The sequence below is a fragment of the Amblyomma maculatum genome, chromosome 1, assembly GCF_055883805.1.
Source record: "Amblyomma maculatum isolate TAMU_Amacu chromosome 1, ASM5588380v1, whole genome shotgun sequence".
Classification (NCBI taxonomy): domain Eukaryota; kingdom Metazoa; phylum Arthropoda; class Arachnida; order Ixodida; family Ixodidae; genus Amblyomma; species Amblyomma maculatum.
In genome coordinates this window covers 415,570,235-415,595,711 of record NC_139344.1, presented here as the reverse complement: position 1 = coordinate 415,595,711, position 25,477 = coordinate 415,570,235, and the positions used below count along the sequence as shown (strand labels likewise).

Below are 25,477 nucleotides of genomic sequence, written 5' to 3'. Positions count from 1 at the left end.
AACGCATTCAGAGGCAGCCTGCAGCCGGCCGGCTGCAACCTGAACCATGGCTAAATCTTTGTACTCGGACTGTTATGGCAGCTATATATATGTGTGTTTATATATATATATATATATATATATATATATATATATATATATATATATATATATATATATATTATATAGATCAATTAAGGGGAAATGAGGGTACTCGTTATAAAACATGAAGGAAACAAGCCAACAGTCGGCGAGGCCAAGGAAAGCGTTGGGGATGGTATTTTATGTATTTTTTTTTAATGTTTACATGGATAATCACAGAAATTAGTAATGTAATCTGTTTAGGGGAAAGATAGTTAAACACAAAGTAGGAGAAAAAACAACGTGCCGATGGTGGGAACCGAACCCACGACCTCCGAATATCGCGTCCGGTGCTCTTCCAACTGAGCTACATCGGCCGCTGTCCCCCCTGCTACTTGCTTGGGTATTTATGTTGTCTGTATACGAACCTTGAGAGTGTTCACCAGCGCCACCCTCAATCACGTTCTGATCACGTTCTACGTGACTCTGGCGGTAACAAAGGACGTTCCACGTCCGCCGCTATGGTTGAGGGTGGCGCTGGTGAACACTCTCAAGGTTCGTATACAGACAACATAAATACCCAAGCAAGTAGCAGGAGGGACAGCGGCCGATGTAGCTCAGTTGGAAGAGCACCGGACGCGATATTCGGAGGTCGTGGGTTCGGTTCCCACCATCGACACGTTGTTTTTTCTTCTACTCTGTGTTTAATTATCTTTCCCCTAAACAGATTACATTACTAATTTCTGATTATCCATGTAAACATTAAAAAATACATAAAATACCATCCCCAACGCTTTCCTTGGCCTCGCCGACTGTTGGCTTGTTTCCTTCATATATATATATATTGTTACGGTGAAATAGAAAAGGGGTGTTTATTTGCAGTGATACGACAATGAGATAAGGTGAAGCCTACTAGCCCCCAGGCACCAACGCTTTCTCCTCTTCTTCTCCCCGACGAGCACAATTCTTCCTCTTCGTCAGTGGCGTGACATTTGCCCCCTACTCAGCCCAAGCCCTGTGGGTGTGTTCATGAGTCGTGCGAGGCTGACACGACTTCAAGCGGGCAACATGACTTAGTTCGGTTTTAGCAGACCTGCTGTCAGGCGGGCTATTGCATAAGTTAAATCGCTGATGCGTTTGACAACCCCATATGGGCCGTCATAGCGGGCCAAGAGTTTTTGATGTAGGCCACGGCGCCGAATTGGACGCCACAGCCAGACTAAATCACTTACAGAGTACGTGACCCGCCGGTGACTGGCATCGTTTCGCACTTTAGAACGTTCTTGTGAAGCACCAGACCATAATCGGACGATTCTCCGAGCTTCTTCTGCGAGACAGAGGGTCTCAGCCATGCAGGGGTCTTCACGGCTTGTGAAGGGCAGGATAGCATCCAGGGAGTAGCGTGGCGGTCTGGCATAGAGCAGGAAAAATGGACTGCTGTACCCAGTCGTCTCATGTGTGGTGGTATTAAACGCATACGTGATGAAGGGTAGTATGGTGTCCCAGTTCTTATGCCCTGCGTCCACATACATGGCTAGCATGTTGATAAACGTTCTGTTGACGCGCTCAGTCAAGTCATTTGTCTGGGGATGGTATGGTGTCGAGTGTCAGAAAGTTACGGCGCATAAACGCATGAGCTCTTCAACAACATCAGCAGTGAATTGTCGGCCCCGATCAGTGATGACAATTCGTGGCGGCCCGTGTCGTAAGATGACTGAGTGCAGCAAGAAAAGCGACACCTGATGCGCCGTAGCAGATGTAAGAGCGGCAGTTTCACAGTAACGTGTGAGATAGTCCACGCAGATTACAATTCAGCGATTTCCATACACGGACTTCGGAAACGGACCTACGAAGTCAATGCCTACTTGATCAAACGGAGCTGTCGGGATCTTCACAGGGTGCAGCAAGCCAGATGGAGTTGCAGTTGGACGTTTGTGGCGTTGACATTGCTTGCAACTGGCAACGTATTGTTCAATCGTCTAGCACATTCTGGGCCAGTAAAATCTTTTTTGAGCACGGTGGAGTTTTCAAGCCGATCCTAAATTCCCAGAAGTTGGATCATCATGCATAACACGCAATACGTCGGTGCACATCGTCTTGGGAACTATGAGTAGGTATCGCTGGCCGACAGGCAAATAACTCTTTCTCCGTAGGAGGCCATCACGCACACAAAAACGGCTTGTAGGTACGTTGGCTTGGGCGGCGGCAAAGAGAGGCTGCAGACTGGCATCATTTTGCTGTTCCGTTTTGAAAACATTCGTGTCGGGGAACGCTGGCTCGAGGGTCGATATATAATTGTCGAAATCGTCGCTGTCAGGTCCAGTCGTGGCCATTGGCATCCTAGAAAGACAATCTGCGTCTGCATGAAGCCTCCCGCTTTTGTACACCACGGCAAAGGCATTATCCTGTAACCGGAGGGCCCAGCGTGCGAGGCGACCACATGGGGCTCGAAGGTTCCGCAGCAACAGAGTGAATGATGGTCAGTTACGATAGTAAACGACCGTCCGTACAAATATGAATGGAAACGCTGCACAGAGAAAACTACAGCCAGGCATTCCTGTTCGGTGACTGTAGTTTCCCTCCGGCTTGCTCAGGGTCCGACTTGCGTACGCGATAACATGCTCTCGTTCATCGTGCCATTGGACAAGGACTGCCCCGAGACCGATTCCACTAGCGTCCGTGTGAACTTCTGTCACGGCAGCAGGATCGAAGTGACGTACGATGGGTTTCGATATTAAAAGAAACTTCAGTTGACGAAATGACACGTCGAAGTCTGGTGTCCAGTCAAAAGTGGAGTTTTTGTTGAGAAGGCACGTCAATGGGTAAGCGACGTCAGCAAAGTGATGTATAAAGCGTCTAAAATAAGAACACAACCCTTGAAAACTGCGCAACTCCTTCACTGTCCGCGGGGGTTTAAAAGACTCAACAGCGGCAGTTTTCTGGGGATCCGGCATTACACCATCGCCATTAACAAGATGTCCTAGCACCAGCGCTTGGCGTTCTCAAAAGCGGCACTTTTTCGAGTTTAGGATTAGGGCGACGTTGTGCTGACAATTCAAGACGCGTACTAGGCGGTCATTGTGGTCTTGGAAGGATTTCCCAAATATGACGACATCGTCCAGATAGCAAAGACAAATGTCCCATTTTAAGCCGCGCAAAACTGTGTCCATAAAGCGTTCAAATATGGCTGGCGCATTACACAGCCCGAATGGCATAACATTAAACTCATGTCATCTGGCGTTACGAAGGCTGTTTTTTTCTTATCCGCAGGATCCATTGGAATTTGCCAGTAGCCAAATCTGAGATCAAGACAAGAAAAATAGGACGCACCAGAGAGGCAGTCAATGGCATCGCCTATGCAAGTAAGAGGGTAGACGTCCGTTTTCGTAACAGACTTTAGACGCCGATAATCGACGCAGAATCGCCACGAACCGTCTTTCTTGCGTACAAGAATAACAGGAGCAGCTCAGGGGCTAGATTACTCCTGTATCACCTTCTTCCGTAGCATGTACTCCACTTGCTCATGAATGAATTTGCGCTCAGATGGGGACACGTGATATGGCTTTTGACGAATGGGACGATCCGAACCAGTGTCAATGGTATGATGGGTCCGATGTGCAGGGCGAGAGGTCGGCCCATCTGTTTGAGAAAAGTCAAACATAGGCGAAAAGGGTAGAAGAATATTCACAAGAGAACGGCGTTAAGGTGAGCTGAGATCGGCGCTGATCATACGGAAGATCGAAGTTTCATCAGCAGGCAGAGGTACGGTAGCACTCGTAGCACCTGTGACCAAAGCAACGACGTGGGGCGCATCTGGTCCACAGCAGCCAAGCTTCAATCCCCTTGGTAAAACTGTGGGCTGGGGCGATAGATTGATTGTCCATAACGAGGCACTACCGTGATGCACGGAGATCATACAGTGAGGGATAATAACATTTTTCTTCAGGCATCCCAGTCGAAAAAAACAACAGAAAATTTCTGATGGTCTGTAGTCTTGTCGTATTTTTGACCTGTTGTCTGACGTTCGTTGTTTGTAGTTTTGTATTGTGACGTTCATTGTCTGTAGTTCTGTATTGTGACGTTCACTGTCTGTAGTTCTATATTGTGACGTTCATTGTTTGTAGTTCTATATTGTGACGTTCATTGTCTGTAGTTCTGTATTTTGACGTTTTGTAGTCTGTTGTTCTATACTGTGACGGCATGCATTCTGATGCTCCGCAATCTGACATTCCGTACTCTGATGTTCTGTAGTCCGAGGGCGCATGTTCATTTCACATACTGTTGTGACTTTCTTCTCTCCTATTGTGAGAATATTCACACGTGCAAAATGCAACCACAGCCAAGTGGGAAAAATTAGTCTCATGGGATCATAGTCATTAATTGGGCTATTTTGCAGGCATAGACCTAGCAGCTCTGCACAAAAAAAATGTGCAAGCATGCCGAAGACATGCGAAACAACACCTGTGAGAAGCCGCCTTTATTTGGAATCCATAAAGCTGTATTTCCAAAAGGCGCTTGAACGGGAACACCTGAATGACAAAAAGATGCAGATTTCAATTAAACACCTATTTAAAATGCATTTTTAAACAAAAAAAGTGGTTTCGATGAAGAAAAATTGATGCTGGTTATTTTGAAGGTAACTGAAAAATGAAAGAATTATTTTGTGGTTTTCCATAGACATTGGCAATGGAGAATGTTGTAGTGACAGGCACAAGAATATTTTAAACCTCATTGTGCTCATTATGCGGACCGGAAATGGACAGCACAAGGCCATTTTTGTATTATCATTTTATCAAATCATAGCCCGTCTCTCCTAAATAAAGCCCACAACTCTAACGTAAGTGGTAGAATGCCAAAGTAGTAAGCCTTCATATCGAGCAATAAATAAATGTTTAAAGAGTTTAACAAGGCTCATTGAAAATGACTGAAAGATTATACGTGTTTAGTCTAACCATTCTGCACACAGATATCCTCAGGACAGCCAGTATGTAATGCCCTTATAACTGCGGCCCATGCAAATCTTTCTCTGCTAGAAAAATCTCCTGAAATTGCAATAGCTTTTATTGCCTACTATAAGCCTATAAGCTTTTATGTTAGAGAACTGAGCAACCTGTGACATCCGCTGATTAGCTACACCTTGAAAGCAAGCATAACTCCGCTGCAAAAAAAAAAAAAAAAATCCTGTGCATACATTACTCTGTCACCCACCGGAAGGAATACACTATAAATCTTACCCTAGAGAAAAAGGCGCAGACATTTCTGTGCCAGGTAGTGCGGCATCATCTTGTAGCGCTTGACCACATCTTCTTCGCTGCAGCTCACCTCCTTCAGCAATAGCCAGGTGTCTGCACAAATAAAATCATTAATTATTTTCTATTCAATCATTCATTTGATTTTGCAAAAACGATAAAATCACAATTCGGATGAAAACTTTACATATTTTCCAGAAAATTATTGCTCAGCTGGAAGCATTGATTTACTACTGAAATACTGTTTAGCATAAAATAGAACGTTGCTAGGGTTAGCATGCTGAAATACAACTACTGCTCTGACCATGGTCAAGCAACTGCTGTATACATTTCCAAACGAGCAACACATGTTGTTTAGTGTTGTTAAATATTGCAGCAAATATGGCTTATTTTTTCGTGCTAGCCAAGTTCAGCTATGAAAGTGACTCAAAACTGCTAGCATAATGTTGGTGCCTAACAACCAACACGCACATTGAGCCAGTCATCCATTGATAATGATAAAACCGTTTTGTGTGGTCTCATCAGCCTTCCCCTGCACTGTATTTCAAACAGCGGCCATGCTCCTTAAGCAGCATGGTTTGCAGCTTGTTGATAGCCACAGTTAAACCATCACCAGCTTCAGTTTCTGAAATACCAAAAACAATACAATTACAATTATATTGTATACAGCCACCACAAAACCAAATGAAATCTCTTCTGCAGTTCATGGAAAGGTGTTTTCGTTTACCTGACAACTGATGCCACTCCAAAAGGGTAAGGTGGAGGGAACACTCTTGAGATGGCTCTGCTACGAAGGCTTCCTGTCACGCTCCTTGTACTTCAGTCCCCCCGAGGTAAACGGACATCAGCTTGCAGAAGTCGGAATCCGATCGGAGACTGAATTGGTTCATACAATTTCCATGGCCAAGGTGGACCTGTAAAAACACGAAGGTAAATGTAATTGATGTGGCTGATTCTTTAAATAAATAAGACTATGCATCATTCAAAAGAAGCACACATTTTGTTATAGTTGTTGAAGAGACAAAAGCACTTGACTGGATAAAGTTTGAGGCAACGAAGTGCAAGTTATTTAGAATATACTTTAATCGTGAATCAACGGAAACGCGAAACGGCGACGACGCTCTGTGTTACTGGTATAGTACACCGCAAACTATTTGCATATGTAAGTCACAATTGCAAGAATTGAAGTGTTTTGCGATAGCATGCCATAAAATGGATCTACACTTGCGCTATAAGAGTATACTAACTTGACCTTTTATTTATTTTTTTTTGTTGCGATTATACATTCGTAGAATCCTTGCCCATTCACCATTATTCGTACAAAGCGAGAAATTTACGCGGAAATGCACAATCACGATGCAACACTGCAAAAAAAAAAAAAATGAGAGAGAGAGCGAGAGAGCGCGTGCGAATAGAACGGCAGTAACGTATGCTTTGCGTTCATGCTGTTAGCTGATTGTGCATGCGATTGCGAGGAAGGAGCAAAATTTTCTATTTCGGCAGGTCGGAGTGACGAGCCAATCGACACATGCATTTCTGTTCGCGCGAAGGCTTCGCGCGATGTGTGTCGTCGTCGCGTTCGCGTGAGTTTTCGCGTACATGCAGCTCAGCCAAAGAAGCGCGTTTCGCGATAAGCATGAACAAAAATACAGAATCGACCCGTGCTCTACAAGGCGTTATCATTGAAGATCTGAAAGGTTGGCGACAATATTTTGCGACACATAGCACAGCTCGAGTTCTCCAGGCAAGACTAATAACGCCCGTACTTGGCTGCTGCTCGCGAACTGCAGTCTGGCGCCTTTGTGGTTTTCATGCTAGGAGGCTAGAGGCAGTACTCAAGATGAAGGTGGTTGCTTAGGGTAAGAGTGAGGGTTTAGAAACTTCATCCGTCATCGTAGCTACTAAAAGTAGAAAAGATAGACAAACATCACATTACGTACCTTCTTCCGCGCATCACGCTCGTCATGGCGTTTCCGGTTCAGCCTGCTAAGCTCTCTGCTCCATCCCTCCATTTCTTCGTCTGCGGTTAAGTGCAGCGATACGATTCATTTCACGCTTCAGAATACAATTCAAAACACATCGTAGCAAAGAGACGCTTACCTGTAATATCAAAATATATGTGCAATGTGGTGGGCGCCGCGCGGATTTTCTTCGCCTTCCCAAAATCTTCAACATCGTTCTGTCGAAGTTTCCAATGTCCCGCGGTGAGGACTTTCGCACTGTGGCTTCTCAGATGATATAGCACTTGTGCTCGTTCTCGTGTTAAATGAGTACGAACAGAAACGTCGCAGATCAGCATAAAGTCACCGAAGGAGAAAGACGACTGCACGGGCAGCACTGACGTGATCCGCGGGACGAACAACGCGGCATCTTGCTAACTTGAGTGGACGAGGAGGAAGCGGAGAAATAAACAAAAAAGGGAGGGAGGGGGGGGGGGGGTGGCTGTGGACTGCCGGCGGAAACGACACCGACACTGTAAGTGCTGTAAGCGTGCGGATAGTGGGAGAAGGAAGAGGGGAGGAGAAAGAAGAGAATGCAGATGGTCGCTCGCGTCCCGCTGCCGCCAACGCGGCATCCATCTTGGCCAACTGGTTTTTCGTGGAGAGGGAGAGAGAGCTATGAAGGGTGGAGGGGAAATGGCCGCCTTGCATTCCCAGCAACAGAAGAAGACAGGGAAGCCTCCCCCGGGCTTGTGACAATGGGAGCCGGGCACGGGCGCAACAGGCTCTCTCATGGTCGGATTCGAGAGCGGCGGCGGCGGCTCTACTGGCGGCCCATACACACTCAGCTAGCGCTGGTGAACTGTGACACATTCGAGAATATTTCCTTCCGGAGTGAATGGAGTTAAAATTGTTGTACTTTAATTATCGTAAGGAGCACGAAAGAATTGTGAAAAAGGCCAAGCTTCGCTTCTGAATACGCAATTCACTTTTATCGGGGTCTTTAAATATCACATCGTGAATGAGCTCTATTTGGAAGGTCTTAATTGTGCTTCTTTTTACTATTGCAATCATGATGCATCGTCAAGTAAACAAATCAACATATTTTAGGCAGTTGGAAATAGTTAGGCAAGCAAAATGAGAAAGTAAAAATTGATGTTTGTCGGTAACATACACCTGTGTTTCCTTAAATCATTGAGCCGTGCATGCTTAGCCATCCTTTTATAAAGTACAAATTCCTGCGGTAATTTCGCTTGACTCGCTCGATACCTTTATTTAATCACGTGATTTTTCTAACTACTGACAATTTTACTGCGCGTGCATTTCAGGGAATTCTGCCTTTTTCCAGACGAGGGTTCATTTTTGTTCGCGTAACATCCACATACACACAGCCGCTGAAGAGCAGGGGCATAATGCAATTGTAGAGACCAAATTCGATGCGGCGTCCTTATGTACGCGAAGCAGCACAGGTAACTACATGCTGCACTGTCACGTTTTTTCTCGTGTTTAGCAGCGGCCTCCGTCACACGATTATGAGGCCAGTTTCACTTTTTGGGCAGCACGTATCTACTATCAGGAGCTTGTAAATTTTGCCGCTGGTATTGCGGTGAAGGGGCGTCACTAAACCTTCGGAATGACAGGTGCACAGCTCAGATATAAATAAATATCAGCCATGCCTTTGCAGCACTTGTACGCAAACGTTATGTTATCGCCTGTGGTGCTAGCGCACACTCGTCTTCAACATTTTTCTCACTGTTCGTGATGTACACTTTCTACTCATAACTGCCGAAAGCTGCTAATCACCATTCTATATGGACTCTTACTTCCAACGTACCGACGCTTCAATCGATATTGTTATGCGGGAAGTTTACTCAATTTAACATTTTGGTAAAAGAGGCCGGGTCGTTTTCTTTGACAAAGATTTTGAGGTAAAACTTCGTAGTGTGCTTTTTTAACAATATCAAACACTTCGAATTCAGCGTACAACATCGTGATGTAGATGCAAACGAATTTGACAAGAGAGCAAGATGAACTGTAGAAAACACCCGCTTATGATTCAAGGTGGTTGGAACCTACATTCACGGGAGCTCAGAACGATTCCCAAAAGGAGTCCCAGCAGAATTCAACATGCGGGAAAAATAAAGGAAAAACCCTGCTCACCGAAACTCATCGCAGTGCACAAGAAGGTCATTCAACAACATGGACGAAATTATGTCTACACAACGCCGGGATGAAAACAGCCTCAACGGTTACAAATATCGATCTTTGCATCATTTACCTATGGTCTACAGTGAGGGAATTAGCCTAGGGGAGTGTGCATAGAAGAGAAGGCGTATGCATCGGCTTCTGTACCGATCAAGTCCACAATGATTTAGTGCTGACCTTTAACGACAGGAGGTCATTGACCACCGCAGCCTGCCAGGACTCTTAGTGATTTCCGGCGTAATGATTTTTACTTGCTAATCTTAAGGAAGCGAATCGTTTCATCTGTAAATTCAAGAAAATCGAATTTTTACCGCCTACTTTATCCTGCCTCCGCAGTACCTACAAGATGCTGGTATGCAATATTATAAGCTTTATACCTCATTGAAATCAAAAAGGAAGAGGCTTTTTATTTTCCTTTCTTTCTTTCTTTCTTTCTTTCTTTCTTTCTTTCTTTCTTTCTTTCTTTCTTTCTTTCTTTCTTTCTTTCTTTCTTTCTTTCTTTCTTTCTGCTAACTCTTAAATTGTCAAAAAGGGTCTCAGTATTGCTGTGCTTAGGAGGTCCCCCTGCAGGTCATGCTGCAATTAAATCCACCGAAGTTTAAATTGACGACTGGGAATGTGGAAAACAAATGCTATCGCGTTATTATTTCTAGTGACTGAGACCGAAAATAAATTTGTTAAGACTATGAGTTAGCGTCCGTCTTATTTAATTTCGGCGCTAGTTCCCGCCTAGCACCAGCCATCCTTTTATCACGCGCATCGGTTATCTCGACATTAGATCTCGATCGCGATGTTCGTCTGAGGCAATCCGCCAGCCGTGAGCATGTGCGCGTCCAGAGGAATCGGACTCCCTCCCTCTGTACCCGGCGCCGTTTAGGTTTTTCATTTTTTTTTAGCGTGTGGTGTTTTTGAACGTTCGCGCGTAGCGTCTGCAGTGGCGATAGTGTACCTTAATAACTAGTTGAAAGTGTGCACTGCGCCAGCGAAGTGTTGTGAAACTGCGATCCTTTCGAGTGAAGTGCGTCAATGAAAGAGTTTGTATTCTGTATTTTGTAATTTACTTTTTTGTTAAAAAGTTCATAATTCTTTTACAGTCTGTTTTTTCCGCCGTCATGTATATTCTTTAAAACCCTCTTTTTTGCAACACTCGATTCTGCAATACTTCGGAAGCCGCACCATTCCTACTTTTGTGGGCTATGCCAATGACTCAATCAAACAACAAACCGGAGTGATAATTCTCTTCCTGGGGCAGGACTGTCACAAATGTCTTTACAGGAAGGTAAATTTATATCAAATTCCGCTAGACCACTGCCCCCGACACATCAGAGCCCTTTGACTGACTGTGGCCTGAATGTGATCAACAGCATAACTGTAAGCTATGGCAATCTTATAATGGGGGAGCTGTATTAGGAGGCACGTGAACGATCTATTTCGCCTAAGGGTACCCGAGAAAAGCAATAAGTTAGGTTATTGCCTGAGGCTGAATTTTCAACACACATTGCCTTGACCTTGTTGGGCGATCGTTTGTTCAACAACATTTATTTTCGCATGGGCTACGCGTATCTAAAGATTCATTCTCAGGGCGACCATGATGAAGGCACAGCAGAACTTCTACATAGTGTAGCGACCATTTCATCAACCTTGCTCACAGCGATTTTATATATCTGGAAATTTGATTTCTTCCATGCCTTAGTTATAACTCTCCTTTTCTCTTCTTCCATCTTTATTTCGCTTTTTTTTTTTATCTTCAGCCTAGTTCGCTCGAGCTCCGGCCAGTTTTTCTACTGCCCACTTTACCAGTAACGCTTCTTGTCGTTTAACCCCACTCACCTTTGTGGGGGTGCCCAGGTAAAGAAAATACACAGCAGAAAACAGCTTTGTCTGCCGCCCCGCAACTATCCTTTTCCTTTCCTTTCTGGGGCCATCAGTCCCCTTCCATGTCCCTACCTCGTTTGTCACGTTCCCCAGCCTTCACTCGGCCGGCAGCGTCTTTTGCTTAGTGCCGCTGTCGACGCTCGTTTTGAGCAGGCCCGGAGTGTCGGGTCGGCGGGTATCTTGTGCCATTGATCACCGTGTCTGTACAGGTTTTTGGCCATTTGGCTCATTTTAAATTTTTTTCCTTTTTTGCTCTTTTCAACCACCTTTTATCCTTCAAATTTTGCTCTATGCAGAATAAGCGATCAGGTTTTAGTCGGCGCATTTTGGGCCTTCTCCTGATTGCTTCGTTTGAACAAGCGGACTTTTTTTCTTTTTTTACTTTGATGCACCGCTTAAAAGGTCCTTATTTTCTTCAGAGTGCCGCGCAGACGACTGTGTCGCCTTGCTGTCTTGCAGTCCTGTCTCGTACCTCCCTGCCAGCAGTAAACGTGGCTTGGAATGCCGGTGGCTATTTTTTTTTTCCTATTTGAGCTGCCTCTTCTAAGCAAATATTGTAAACGCGCGAGGGGTACAGCGATGGGTGCGCACACAGCCACCGCGTCACGTGTACTGCATGCAGCTGTGGTCCTTGAGATTTGATGGTTCATGGATCCATTGAGCTGTGCCGCCGAACGGTTTCTGACACAAGAGGCTAAACGCGCGCTTCTATGAGTTCGCCTAGCATTGTTCGCAAATGTCGCAAATGGCCTTTGGACGTGAGCGCGTATGAGAGTTAGGGATGACTAGCAGATAGAGATAAAGCGATTAAGACACCCTCCCTGCTCTATTGAGTGTTTCATTTTCACGCCGTGTGGGCAAGGGTGAAATGCATCGCGTACGTGCACTTAACGCTAATTTAATACGGATCCATAGTGTAGTTTGTGCTTCGTGCTGTTTAGGGATGTAATTTCGTTACGAGATATGTGGTGCTAGGCGCTGCCTCTGGGTGGTCTATCTTCCTTGCATGCTTTCTTGTCTCTTGCATGCTGGTTGTTTCTCGTAGCGAGTAGTTTAATTTTTTCTTTCAGAATGCCGAGGTCTGCTGCCTCAACCGGCAGCGTCTCGTTGCGTGACGGATGATGATGTTAGTCAAATTTAGTGCCGTTTCTGCTGCCCTATCGATCATGGTTCGCTTTCGCCGAGTGCTAAAATCTTCGACGATCATGCATTACACCTTAATCCTAATTGACTTCTTCATATCAATACATCGTTTTATTATTTGGCCATAAAGAAAGTGTCTGACAGCGCAGTCGCGAAGTCCAATCAAATCTGAGGCTCTGAACCGATATAAAGATGCAATATCGAATCATTTTAAGTCAAAACAGACAGAGAAGGGTCCAGACAGTAAATTCGACCGAAAATGTCATAATTGTAGCATCAGCGTGGTTCGACGAACACGGTAAGGTGAAGGAGCAAGCGGTTCAACGTTTCCACAGCACCGCATGTAACCATCACACGCACTGCCTGTCGCGAGGCCGTAATTAACTATTAAATAGTACAAAAACAAATCGACTTTTGCCAGCCACGGTATCTGCCATGAAATGCAGCGGCGCCCGAGCTGCGGTAAGGAATAGAAAGGACAACGAGAAGACAGGGATCGGAAATAAAAGAAGGGACATACGAAAGAAAGGACAGGGCAGGTTATAATGGTATAAAATCAGTCAGTCACGTGGAAAGTGTACAATAGCATGATGCCCGCCGCCCATTGTCTCAACTTATCAGAGCTTGCCAATACGGATAGGTATGAAATGGCGGCACAGCACCGCCACAAACGCCACACAGGCTGCCGCATACAAGGAACACTCAGCCGGAGCGAAGACCCACCCTCTCTCCTAGCAGCGAAGAGACCTATCCAGCCATCTGGTCGGAAGGGGAAGTGGGGGGAGGCGTGCGCGTGAGAGGGGCGGAAACCGGTTGCTGGCCAGTTCCCGAATCCGATCCTCCAGAGAAGCGGTTTGCCTGCAAGCACTCCCAAACGTAGTTTGCAAAACTTGTCTCTTCGTCCCGTTGTCCACCGCGGAGGAATGTGTGCCTTGTAGCGAGCTAATGCGTGTAGGTGGGCAGGCTACAGTGGAAAATCAATTCCCTTCAAACGCCGTACCATTATCGTACTGAAATTAGCGTGTCCTTCTACCGCACTAAAATATACAGAAAGCCCCATCTTTCCCTGAGACTGCCCGTGCATCGGCCTTGTCTGTAGCGTCGGTCCCGCCGAGCTGGGCGCGATCCAGCAAGGACTGCGCGCGAGTGCTGGAGACGTGCGGGGAAGTTACTTGTGCAAGCATATGGCGTCCTCGTTTTTGGCCAAGAACGTGTGATATCAGGTTGCTCCACGAGAGTCAAATCTTTTGTTGTGCATAAAGGATGGAATTTATCATCGACGTGAGAACAAGGATAGATCATTTGAAGAGATCGCTACAAATTTGGAAGCAGATTTCACAGGTGAGAAAGATTTATTCATCCGGTTGTCTAAGGATTGAGATAAAACAGAAGTAGCTTTGCGATTGTTCCTGTCGAACTTATTCGCACTCATCGAGAAGCTAATCCCTACATGGAACGAAACATGAGTGTTGCGGTCGCGACTGCGCCGGCAATCGCCCGTGATGCTACTTGATGTGCGCGCGAATGGCGCAATTAGCGGTATGCATGCACGGCAGCAGATAGACACTCAAGGCGCGCTCTGTTTTGGCACAATGAGTTGATTTTAAGGTTGTTCGAAGGCGGCTGAGGGCAGAGAGGTAGTCGCGCAGAAAAAAAAATACGGCTGGTAAAAAATTAGCCTCTACATGGAACTGTCTGTAACACTGTTCAGTGTCTTATTACGAATTTTGTATTTTGAACTGAAATAAACATGTTGATACGCAACAAAGAAAAACCTAATGTTTTATTTGGGACAAGAAAAATATGGGCGGTTCTACATGCGCGAAAAAAAAAATTGCTTGCCACTGCAGAACACATTATAGAATTTTTCTTGTAACCTCGCTACCTGACCCCGCTATTACCTACATACCCTGGGTTGTCGCGAAAATTACGTCAGAAGGTTGTGTTACGTTAGAACATTTTGTTGTTGCGACAGAACGTTGTGATGGTACGTCAAAACATTGTGTTGTCTGCGGCGACATCACAAAGTTTTGTTGTCGCAACAGACAGAACGTTGTGTCGTTACGTCAAAACTTTCCGTTGTCTGTTGCGACAACACAAAGTTTTGACGTAACAACGCAACGTTCTGTCGCAACAACAAAACGCTCTGACGTAACAACACAACGTTCTGTTGTTACAACACAATGTTGTGTCGTAACGACACAAAGTTCTGACGTAACAACAAAAGTTCTGTTGTCGCGACAGAAATATCTGTAGTAACATCAAACATTTCTGTAGCGCGATAGAAATTTCTGTAGTACTACAGAAATTTCTGTCGTCCTTTTCGACTGGGATGCTGAGTGAACTGGGTGCACCACGGCCTGAAATGAAACCAGGTCAAGAAGTGGAGCGGACACGGGGACGAACGTCGCAAACAAAGGTGGAACTACTGTGTCTTCGGTAATACCAAAAACTGTGTCTTCATTACGGCCACTTGCAAAAATAATCGGCAGATGCGAGCCGTCAAAATGAACCTCTTGACTTAGGCAGTCCGCGGTAGCGGCACAAAACTTCAAGAAGTCCATTCCTGAAATGATGTCATGCGTAGAGTGGGGTAAAACTACGAATTCGGCTTGAAAAACTGCACCACCCACAGTGACTTGCGCACTATACACACCCAGTGGCCGCAACGCCTCCCCACTCACACCACAAAACGTTGAAGTACGGTCATATTCAAAAATCACTTTGCATCCCAACAAGCGCCTAAACTTATTACTCATCACAGACACAGTCGCACCCGTATCCCCCAAAGCTAGTGTATGCACACCATCAATAAACACACGAATGTTGTTTTTGAGCCTTATAGTTAGTTGGAGGGATGTTAGCACACAGCACATTTCCAGCGGCCTCACCCCCTTAGTTGCGCTGGTTAGTTTTCCTGCTGAGGCGACATGGTGCGCCGCCGCGGTGATGGAGAACGACGCGTACGGAAGGCGGGTGGAGGAATAACACTTCTGTCGGATGCTGGGGAGTGGTCGCGGAGATGCTGGTTATGGATGTTGCGGTTATTGGATTGCTGAAAAATGGGACTGTATTGCCGATTGTTAGGTACTGTTGGAGGCGTCGGACGGTTATAGCGAGGAGGGCACCTACTGCAGCAGTACCTGGCGATGTGACCTTCGACGTCGCAGCGGTAGCCTATCGGCCGGGAAGGTAAAAATGCTGTTGGGAATAACAGCAAGGAATAGCTGGGCGCGTCGTAGGTCTGGCTGAATGCTCATACTGCTGAGGAATCCTGGTAGATCGAATGGAAGATCTATGTGCACTTGAGGCAACGTCATACCTTGGCGCGTCAAGCATCGGCGCATTCCTGTTGGCGAAACGTATAGGTGGATTGTCAATAGAAGCTGCAACTTCAGGAGCTTGTGCGAACGGCTGCACTGTAATCGCTTGCGGTGGTGAAGCCGGCCGTCTAGATACCCTCTGGACACAGACCACAGCAGATTCGTGCAGGTGAAGTGGGTTGAGCCGAAGCAGTTCTTCCCGCACGATTTGCCGGATTGTCGACGGAAGATGTAGTTGGGCATGGTCATCAAGGCTGGCCACGGTAGGCACGTTGGCCAGCCGCCCAAATTTTGGCGCAGTACGACGGGTTTTGAGAGCTTGAAAAGCGCGGATGTGTTTAATAACATCGAAGACGGCTTCAAGGGTGTCTTTGGCAATTAAAAAGTTGTGCACGTCAGCCGCGATGCCCTTCAAACTCTGGCCGACTCTGTCTTCTTCGGGCAGGTTGGAATTCACACATTTGCACAATCTGAGGATCTCTTCTGTATAAGTGGTGCAAGTTTCATCCGTCAGTTCAGCTCTTTGAGCAATGGTCTGCTCCGCCCGCTTTTTGTTAGGTTCAGTTCAGTTCAGTTCAGTCGTTCAGTCGTGTCCGACTCTTCGTGACCCTATTGACCATGTCACGCCACGCTTTCCGGTCTCTCACTATCTTTCTAACATCACATAACTTCATCTGCAGTGCCTCGAGGATGCCATCTAACCATTGCGTTCGCTGCCTACTCCTTCTCCGGCGAGCCTCAACCTTTCCCAACATCAAATCTTTCTCCAGCGACTCCTCTCTTCGCATCAGATGACCAAAGTAGCTGAGCTTTACCTTAGAATTTGATCCTCCAATGAGCAGTCAGGGTTTATTGTCGACAATATTGACTGATTTGATCTTCTGGCAGTCCAAGGAACTCTCAAGAGTCTTCGCCAGCACCACAATTCAAACGCGTCAATTCTTCGGCGGTCAGCCTTTTTCACAGTCCAACTCTCGCATCCATGCATCACAACTGGAAAGACCATAGCACGAGTTATACGGATCTTGGTTGGCAGACTAATGTCTCTGCTCTTTACTATGCGGTCAAGGCTAACCATTGCTCTCTTTCCCAGAAGCAGGCGTCTCCGAATTTCATGGCTGCACTCTCCTCCCGAGGTAATCTTGGAGCCCAAGAAGAGAAAATCTGTCACAGCTTCCACTTCTTGTCCCTTGATGATCCAGAACTTGATAGGGCAAGACGCCATGATCTTTGTCTTTTTAATGTTCAGTTTAAGCCCTAACTTCTCACTCTCTTCTTGTACGCGCATCAGAAGTCTCTTGAGTTCCGCTTCACTTGCTGCCATTAAAGTGGTATCATCCACGAATCTAAGGTTGTTGATACATTTTCCAGCAATCTTCACTCCAACTGAAGACTCGTCCAGACCGGCCTTCCTCATGATGCACTCTCCATATAGGTTAAATAGGCAGGGCGACAGTATGCAGCCTTGCCTCACTCCTTTCTCAATCGGAAACCAATCAGTAAGACCATGCCGAGTTCTGACTGTGGCCTCTTGCCCTTCATATAGGTTCCTGAGGAGACAGATGAGGTGAATTGGAACTCCCATCTCTTGGAGGGCTTGCCACAATCTGCTGTGATCTACGCAGTCAAACGCTTTCGCATAATCAATAAAGCAGAAGTAGATGGGTTTCTGGAACTCTTGCTTTTTCCATGATCTAGCGAAGGTTGGCAACTTGGTCTCTAGTTCCTCTGCCCTTGCGAAACCCAGCTTGCACGTCCGGAAGCTCCCGATCCACATACTGGTGCAGCCTAACTTGAAGGATTTTCAACATCACCTTGCTAGCACGCGAAATAAGCGCAATCGTGCGATAGTTGGAACAATCCTTGGCACTGCCTTTCTTTGGAATGGGGATGTAAACTGACCTCCTCCAATCCTGTGGCTACTGCAGGGTTGTCCAAATCTTGTGACATAATGTATGCAGAATGTTAACAGCGTCATGGTTGAGGTTTTGAAGCAACTCAGCTGGAATGCTATCAATTCCGCTAGCTTTGTTCTTAGCAAGGCTGGCTAAGGCCCATTCAACTTCACTCTTCAGGATGCCCGGCTCGAGATCAGTTATCACAACCGTCTTATGTTGCGTTCGCAGATTCGGGTCCTTCTTGTACAGTTTTTCTGTGTATTCCTGCCACCTCTTCTTCATCTCTGAGGCTTCAGTGAGGTCCTTGCCTCGTTTGTCCTTTATCACGCCCATCTTAGCACAGAAGCTTCCTTTGATATCTTTGATTGTCTTATACACAGCTCTTGTGTTCCTTAATTGGCTGTGTCCTCAACTGCTTAGCACTGTATGTTCAGGAAGGCATTCTTATCTCTCCTTGCTATTTTCTGAAAATCCGCATTGAGAACCTTGTATCTTTCTCTTTCCCCCATAACTTTTGCCACCCTCCTTTCCTCAGCTATTTGCAAAGCCTCTTAAGATAACCAGTTCGCTTTCTTGCATTTATTTTGCTTTGGAACTACCTTAGTAGCAACTTGTATTATATCACGAACATCAGACCACATCTCTTCGGGCTCTTTGTCTTCTAGATCTAATTCTTGAAATCGATTCCTCACTTCCACAGCATATTCTAATGGAACTTGATCCAGATTATACCTGAAAGGCCTTCTAGTTTTCTGCGTTTTCCTCAATCGAAGCTTAATCTTGGCAACAAGAAGCTGATGATCGGTGCCACAATCCGCCCCAGGCCTTGTTTTTACTGCTTGTAAAGCGCTTCTCCATCTCTGCCGGCAAATAATGCAATCGATCTGATTCCTGTACAGACCGTCCGGTGAAGTCCATGTGTACAGGCGTCTCTTGTGCTGTTGAAAATGAGTATTCGCTATGGTCAGGTTGTTTTCTTGACAAAACTCTACTAGCCTCTGCCCAGCTTCCTTTGGCTCACCAAGACCGAACTTGCCTGTAATTCCGGATATTTCTTCACTCCCTACCTTAGCATTCCAGTCTCCTATGAGAAAAACGACATCTGATGATGGGGTGCGGTCTAAAAGGCATTGTAGGTCCGCATAAAATCTCTCAACGTCAGCTTCTTCAGCAGTAGTGGTCTTTGCATAGACTTGGATATCTGTTATGTTGAAAGGGTGACCTTGGATCTGAAATGAAATCATTCGGTCGTTTTTGGAGTTGTACCCTAGCACTGCTTTGCCCATTTTTCTGTTTACTATGAGAGCGACGCCATTCCTTCTCTTGGATTCGTGCCCACAATAAAAAACATAATGGTCGCCGGAGTTAAATTCTCCCATTCCGGTCCACTTGAGCTCGCTGATACTCAAGATATCGATGTTCAATCTGTCCATTTCTCGCTTGACGATATCCAGTTTACCTTGCGTCATAGATCTTACATTCCATGTTGCTATGTGATACATCTCCTTGCAACATCGGACTTTCCGGTCGCTTCCCGACACATCCACAATTGAGCGTCCTTTTGGCTTTAGCCCAGCCGCTTCATTCGTCCTGAAGCTACTAGGAATCGCCCTTTGTTCATCCCCAGTAACATGTGGGACGCCGTCCAACCTGGGCGGCTTATCTTCCGGCGCCATATCATTAATGGTATTGTGACTGGCCATAGGGTTTTCTTGGCAGGAAATACTGGAGTGGGTTGCCATTACCTTCTCCAGTGAATCACATTTTGTCAGAACTCTCTGCCGTAACCTGTCTATCTTGGGTGGCCCTACACAGCAGAGCTCACGACTTCATCGAGTTTCGCAAGCCCCTCCGCCACGACAAGGCAGTGATCCATGAAGGAATGAAGTGATCCATGAAGGCAGTGATCCATGAAGCAGTGGCAGTCCAGCAAGGCGGTGACTACGTCGAAACTAAAGTTGGTGTTGCTGCGCCGTACTTAATGATCGAACGGAACACTTTCCACCAAGTTGTTACGGCGCAATAGAAAAGGGGTGTTTATTTACAGTGACATGGCAATGAGATAAGGTGAAGCCTACTAGCCCCCCGGCACCAACGGTTTCTCCTCTTCTTCTCCCACACCAGCACAATTATTCCTCGTCGTCAGTGGCGTGACAATTATTGCACCTTAACAACTGGTGGAAAATGCTCCGTTCGATCCTTAAGTACGGCGCAGCAAGACCAACTTGAGTTTCGAGGTAGTCTTCGCCTTGCCGGACTGCCACCGCTTCCACCAATCATGGACCACACCGAATCTATATATATATATATATTGATACAAACTATAGTCGATGACGAAGCGGAGACAATCAGTGGCTAGTTGACGTAGACGATGAAGTGGTTGCTAGTTGGCGTAGACGACGAAGTTGGTTGGCTGGAACCGCGCTCAGACCGCTGCTCGGACCGCTCTCGGACTTCGGCAGTAGTCTTCTAGGCTCAGGGCGTTGCCTGGGCGTTTGTCGCAATACCCGTTACAGTCTGGTGGAGTGCGCTGGGTACGTTTTCCCACGTTTACACGCTTCACGACGGATCTGACTCCGGTCGACCAGCGACTCGGTCGCCGCCTCCGCGGACAGTCGCCTGAGGTTGGGCCCCTTTCCACCCCAACGAGGATCACGCAGCCGCAACTCTCGAGCCACCTCGACATGGCCACTGATCCCAAGCTCTCAGCTACGATCATTTGCCACCCGCCGCGAACACCACCATCTTTTCACGGCGACGTCTTCGAAGACGCTGAGTATTGGCTGGCTACCTTCGAGCGAGTGGCTCGGTACAACGGCTGGAGTGACGAGCGAAAGCTCAGTAATGTTTACTTCGCCCTAGAAGAGTCTGCGCGTATGTGGTTCGAAAACCACGAGGGCGCCCTTACCACCTGGCAAGCATTTTGCCATGAAATTCTGACCACCTTCCCCAATGCCGATCGCCGCGAGAAAGCTGAAGCTTCACTTTAGTCCAGAAACCAGCGACCAAATGAAAGTGTACGCATGTTCTGGGAAGACATGACCCGTCTTTTCCAGCGCGCAGACCCCAATATGAAAGAGGAGACGAAGCTTCGCCACCTCATGCGTGGAGTTAAGCAGGAGCTGTTCGCGGGCCTCGTTCGCAGTCCACCGCGTACCGTTACTGAATTCCTCGCGGAAGTAACGACCATGGAAACGACGCTCCAACAACGGGCCCGGCAGTACAACCGAGATGTCATCAGCCTGGCCCCAGATGTTTTTTCGTCGTGCCATGGAGGCGGTGCGGACGCCTTACGTGACCTCATTCGGTCGGTTGTTCTAGAGCAACTCCAACGTTTCCGTCTGTCTCAGAGTGCGCCAGTGACATCACTGACCGAAGTTGTCAGAGATGAAGTACGCCAGGCTGCTCGTGAATTCCCGGTCACCAACGTACTGCAGCGCGGCGATGAAATGCCCACGCCCACATCCGTTGTTCCTCAGGAAGCTGGCTACGATCCTGTCGCTACCATGCCTCCACGGGTCGACGACAAGCGAACGTACGCGTTCGTTGCTCGTCAAGCAGCTGCCTGTGGTCCTATTGACCCGACGCCGGTGGTTAGCCACATCAGTCCGTATGACGCATCACCTCGAGCTGTGATGCCTCTTACACGCCCTCGCAATTCGGACGTGTGGCGTACGCGGGACCGCAGGCCAATCTGCTAACACTGCGGGGAGGCCGGCCACTTTTACCGTGCATGCTCCGCCGGGCTCTTGTACCCACATGGCTCCTAGCACTGTGGTGGCGGCAGCCGAGCCAGTTTGCCACAGCTCACAGAAGCAGTGTTTTGGCATCCTCCTCGCCCGATGCCAAGGTTTATAAGCTCCTGCGGCAATACTTTTGCGAGCTAACCTGCTCCGCCCACTGACCTCGATAGCGGACGTCACTGCGGGAGCGCCTAGGGCTTGTTTGTTAAGTGGTGTTGGTTTACACCAGCTGATAATGATGGTGAAATAACGCTCACCACATTGCGACCAACTATTCTACGCTGTCTTAAGGCAGCATCGATTTATCAGTATATTTTTTAATGTACGCCGCGGCGAACTGTTGAAAAGATGGACGGATGGCCAGATATAATGAAGGCAGTTTTGTTGTTGTAAATAACATTTCTAAATATTTTCGCATGCACAAAGTGGAAATTCGCAGGCTATAACAATTCAATGCGTCACTATTTGTAAAGGCATAATGTGAATAATTATGATCGGAAGTTTGTATCTTCCGATGTTTCACATGGTGATGTAGACTTAAACAAAGTGCTAACTTCCGACCTTGCAAGTCAAAATATTTAGACAGCAGTTCATTGCACGCAAGGCAGCATTATCGAAAACTGTTCGCCTGTGCGAAGTAACTTTACCTTGGTTGTATTGAAAGAAATCATCGTTTGAAGCGTCGACTGTCACTGCCACTGGTCCCATATTGGCAACGATGCTCTGCAGTTCATCTTCTGACCCAAGAGTCACCCTGGTATACTTGCTTATTCTAGCCCCTACTGCACCTTTGTCAAACGCGCAAGGCATTGTCTGGAAAAAGTGAAAAGAGTGTGAAAAGTTATAATTTTAATTGCTCCCTCCTTTGAGATAAATTTGAAAAAAAAATCAACAACTCGACCGCAACAGGCGCATGTTTGAAAGCCTGAGCTCGCCTGAGATTGGTGGTGTGGCGAAAATCTATTAAATTATGATTATTACTTTTTACTTCACTCGACTCACAATTTCTTCAACACGCACAGCAACCTCTTCTTAAATTTCTTTTGCACACTTTTTCTCGTGTGGTCTATTCCAGTCGAGCAGCCCGCTGCTCCTCAGTTTTTGATTCTCGGCGGGAACGCTTGGACCGTGATTAACACAATCAATTACAAATCGACACTTCAAGATACATATGAAAATCACAAACGCGACAAACACGTAATAATCACATACACACTCTAAACGAGTTTTCATTCCGTACTGACGCTTTCAAATATTCATACTTTCCGCGTGCTATACGCGAATGGAACACCTTGAACACATAAATTGTTACTAACCCTGTGTGGAAAATTAACTACTTACATCTGAGTAATTATTGAGTTCTTATGTCACTAGTAAGTTATTCCTTCCGTTTGTGTTTTCGCTTGCGCTTGCATTTGTCCGCCAAAGTCTTGTCGCATGCTTCGCACTCTTGTTTAATGCCTATACATATATCTTCTTATGTATAATCTCGTGTAATATTTTTTATGTACTTCGATTAATTATCGTTGGTATTTTTTGTGCCTCTGTACTTTTGAATGCCCTCCCTGTTACGATCCCTGATGGGATTGAGAGTATCGAATAAATAAATAAATAAATAAAATAAATAAATAAAGCGTTCTCGAGAAATATCCGTTGCTCATCATCATCGTCACTCGGCAACGGCGGTAGAATGTCGCGCACTCGCACCCCAAGATCAAGCCTCCGGGTCCATCGCACTCCGCGTCTGCGTGTCCTCGGAGGAGTCCCATATATGCCTCGGCTGCCTCTTATAGATCTATTCTTTGCACGAAATTCAAACCGACATCCGTCTTTTATCACCTCTAATTTCTCGCCGAGCGCGGATATCCTTAAAGGTCAATTTCATTGTCTACATTACATAGCATCTTCGTGAATGATTTCCATTTCGCAATTTCCAATGTTTTGTTTTTTAGTATGCTGAAGACACCTTGTTACTGGCAAAATATTTCCTGCAAGACCCCAACTAAAATTGTACAAAATGAGAAATTGCAATGCTTTGGTTTACTAAAAAAGGTCTTGCTATCGATGCCAAAAACACAGCTTGCTTGTTTTCGCTCTGCACTCGAAATTACCGTTATAAACATGCTGCTATTCTTACACAAGCCAGACTGATTCATGCAAACGCAATCCTTCACTATACATGAATTGTGTGAATTCTCTTCGAATTTGTTTCAAACCTATCTTCATCATCATTAATCGCATATTTGTCTAAAAATAAAGAAACTTGTTATGCCACATTAACAGATTTGTATCCCTCTCGGTACAGATGATCATTGTGTATGATTTTGGGTATAGCGTATTGAAATGCGACATTACTTTCTTCGGCGTATGCTCTGGTTGTTGGAGATGCAGTGTTGCCAACAGTATAAAAAATGAGGTATAAAGTGTTGCCCACAATAACTCAGTAGTAACAGCTGCAAGTATGTTCCGCGAACTTGGTGTAACAAATTTTCGATCGTCGTTTTCTAAACTCTTGTCGAACATTTCTGGAATTCCGCATCCAAACGTAAAACTGGCATGGTTGTGTGATTCCTCAATCAGCCACAAATCGTGGCTCGCTCAGATCTTGTTCATATGTGCCCAACATTTCTATCAAGTTACCGACAAGATATTTAACACATCTTCTAAGAGCACACTGGAAGAATTAATGAAATAACTCTGGTTCAACTAAGCTCTAAAACACTTTTGTGAATTGATTATACAGTGCTTTATTTTTTTAGTAGGGTAACTAAATGGAATTGTGTTTTTATTTCATGTTCTCAAGTATGGTCATACAAGCGAGCTCAGACAGTCCCGTTCTTATCGGTTGGTGGGCTTGGTTAATTTTATAGCGAAATAGGGTTGCAATAAAGTTTTATTTTTGTTATAAAAATATTGTTACGGGGAACATCCACCGGCGGTAGTACTCCGTACAACAGGCGTTGATGGCAGCTCAGGTCTGTCTAACCTCAGCGTCGTTGTTCTTCAGCGGCCTGTAACAATTCCTCATCCTTCAGAGCACGACCAGCGGATACCGGTAACTCGACCTTCCTCGGGAAAAGCACAGTCTCGGTGCGGTACATTATGCGTTCGAAGGTTGCTGAGACATTGCAAATGCCAAAAGATATGACTTTAAATTGTTATTGGCCATCAATGGTGATTCACGGTCTTTTTTGTCGACAGTGATCTGTCATCAGCCGGTATGAAGGTCGATGGATGAAACGTAGCCGGCCCTGTGCAAACGTTCAAGCGCGTTATCGATACGCGGAAGAGAATGCACATCTTTTTTGGTTATCTGATTCAAATGGCAGTAGTCAACGCAGAATCTGCATTTGTTATCTTCTTGACCAAGGAGGCAGGGAAAGCTAATAATGATAATAACAATGAAATATTCCTTATTTTGATTATTGTCTTTACTATTCTTATAAATTTCTTAACATCAGAAATATAGACACCAGCAAACGGATGCTATAATACTAAATAAGTAATTAGTAAATGCGAAATGGTGAATAAATATTATTTGTGGAGACAACCGTGCTCACGCACCGCCGGTTTTTCGTTTAAGAATTGAACATTTTTCAGCCCAGATGAAGAGAATAAATGAGAAAAAACGCAGCTTAACTCACAGAAGGCTTAAATAACAGGTGCATATGAGCGCAATAAGACCTACAGGGCGTTTTCTTGTATTTGTTGCATGCCCCTTGCTTCATGCACAGCTCATCAATCGTGGCCTCTTTAGAAATGTATTCTCTGCACTAACCTGGCCAACGAAAGGGTAGAGCTGCTCGAGGTCTATCCCGCCATTGTGGATGATGTACTCAAACGACTGATCCGCTCGCCCTCCTTCGCAGCCCAAATTGCCAAAGTCTTGTGAGCAGTCGATAAGGTTCTGTTCGCTCAGTTCAACCAACTCTCCAGTCTTGATAAAGTGAAAACTTTCCACTGCTCCTACCTGTAACAGTAACACGCATGACACTGCTTGGCAAAAAGCACGTCAAGTTAGTTCTGCATAAAAAGGAGCCA

At 45.9% G+C, this 25,477-nt stretch overlaps 2 protein-coding genes across 2 annotated transcripts in view; both read right to left on the bottom strand.

Annotated features, from left to right (window-relative positions):
• LOC146208988 (procathepsin L-like) overlaps positions 1-25,477 on the bottom strand; it is a 34,629-nt gene that overhangs the window by 8,177 nt on the left and 975 nt on the right. Inside the window, exons 2-3 of the mRNA XM_084579719.1 lie at positions 25,215-25,406; positions 22,084-22,249 (exon numbers count right to left, since the gene is read on the bottom strand). Of these exons, the coding sequence (XP_084435845.1) occupies positions 22,084-22,249; positions 25,215-25,406 (358 nt within the window). The remainder of the gene's footprint in view (positions 1-22,083; positions 22,250-25,214; positions 25,407-25,477) is intronic.
• Positions 4,521-7,695, bottom strand: LOC146208989 (uncharacterized). Its single transcript, XM_084596716.1, has 5 exons — positions 7,410-7,695; positions 7,250-7,329; positions 6,037-6,223; positions 5,295-5,405; positions 4,521-4,589 (listed from the first exon to the last, which is right to left on the bottom strand). The coding sequence occupies exons 1-3, from the start codon at positions 7,606-7,608 to the stop codon at positions 6,113-6,115; spliced, it is 390 nt and encodes a 129-aa protein (XP_084452842.1). The 5' UTR covers positions 7,609-7,695; the 3' UTR covers positions 4,521-4,589; positions 5,295-5,405; positions 6,037-6,112.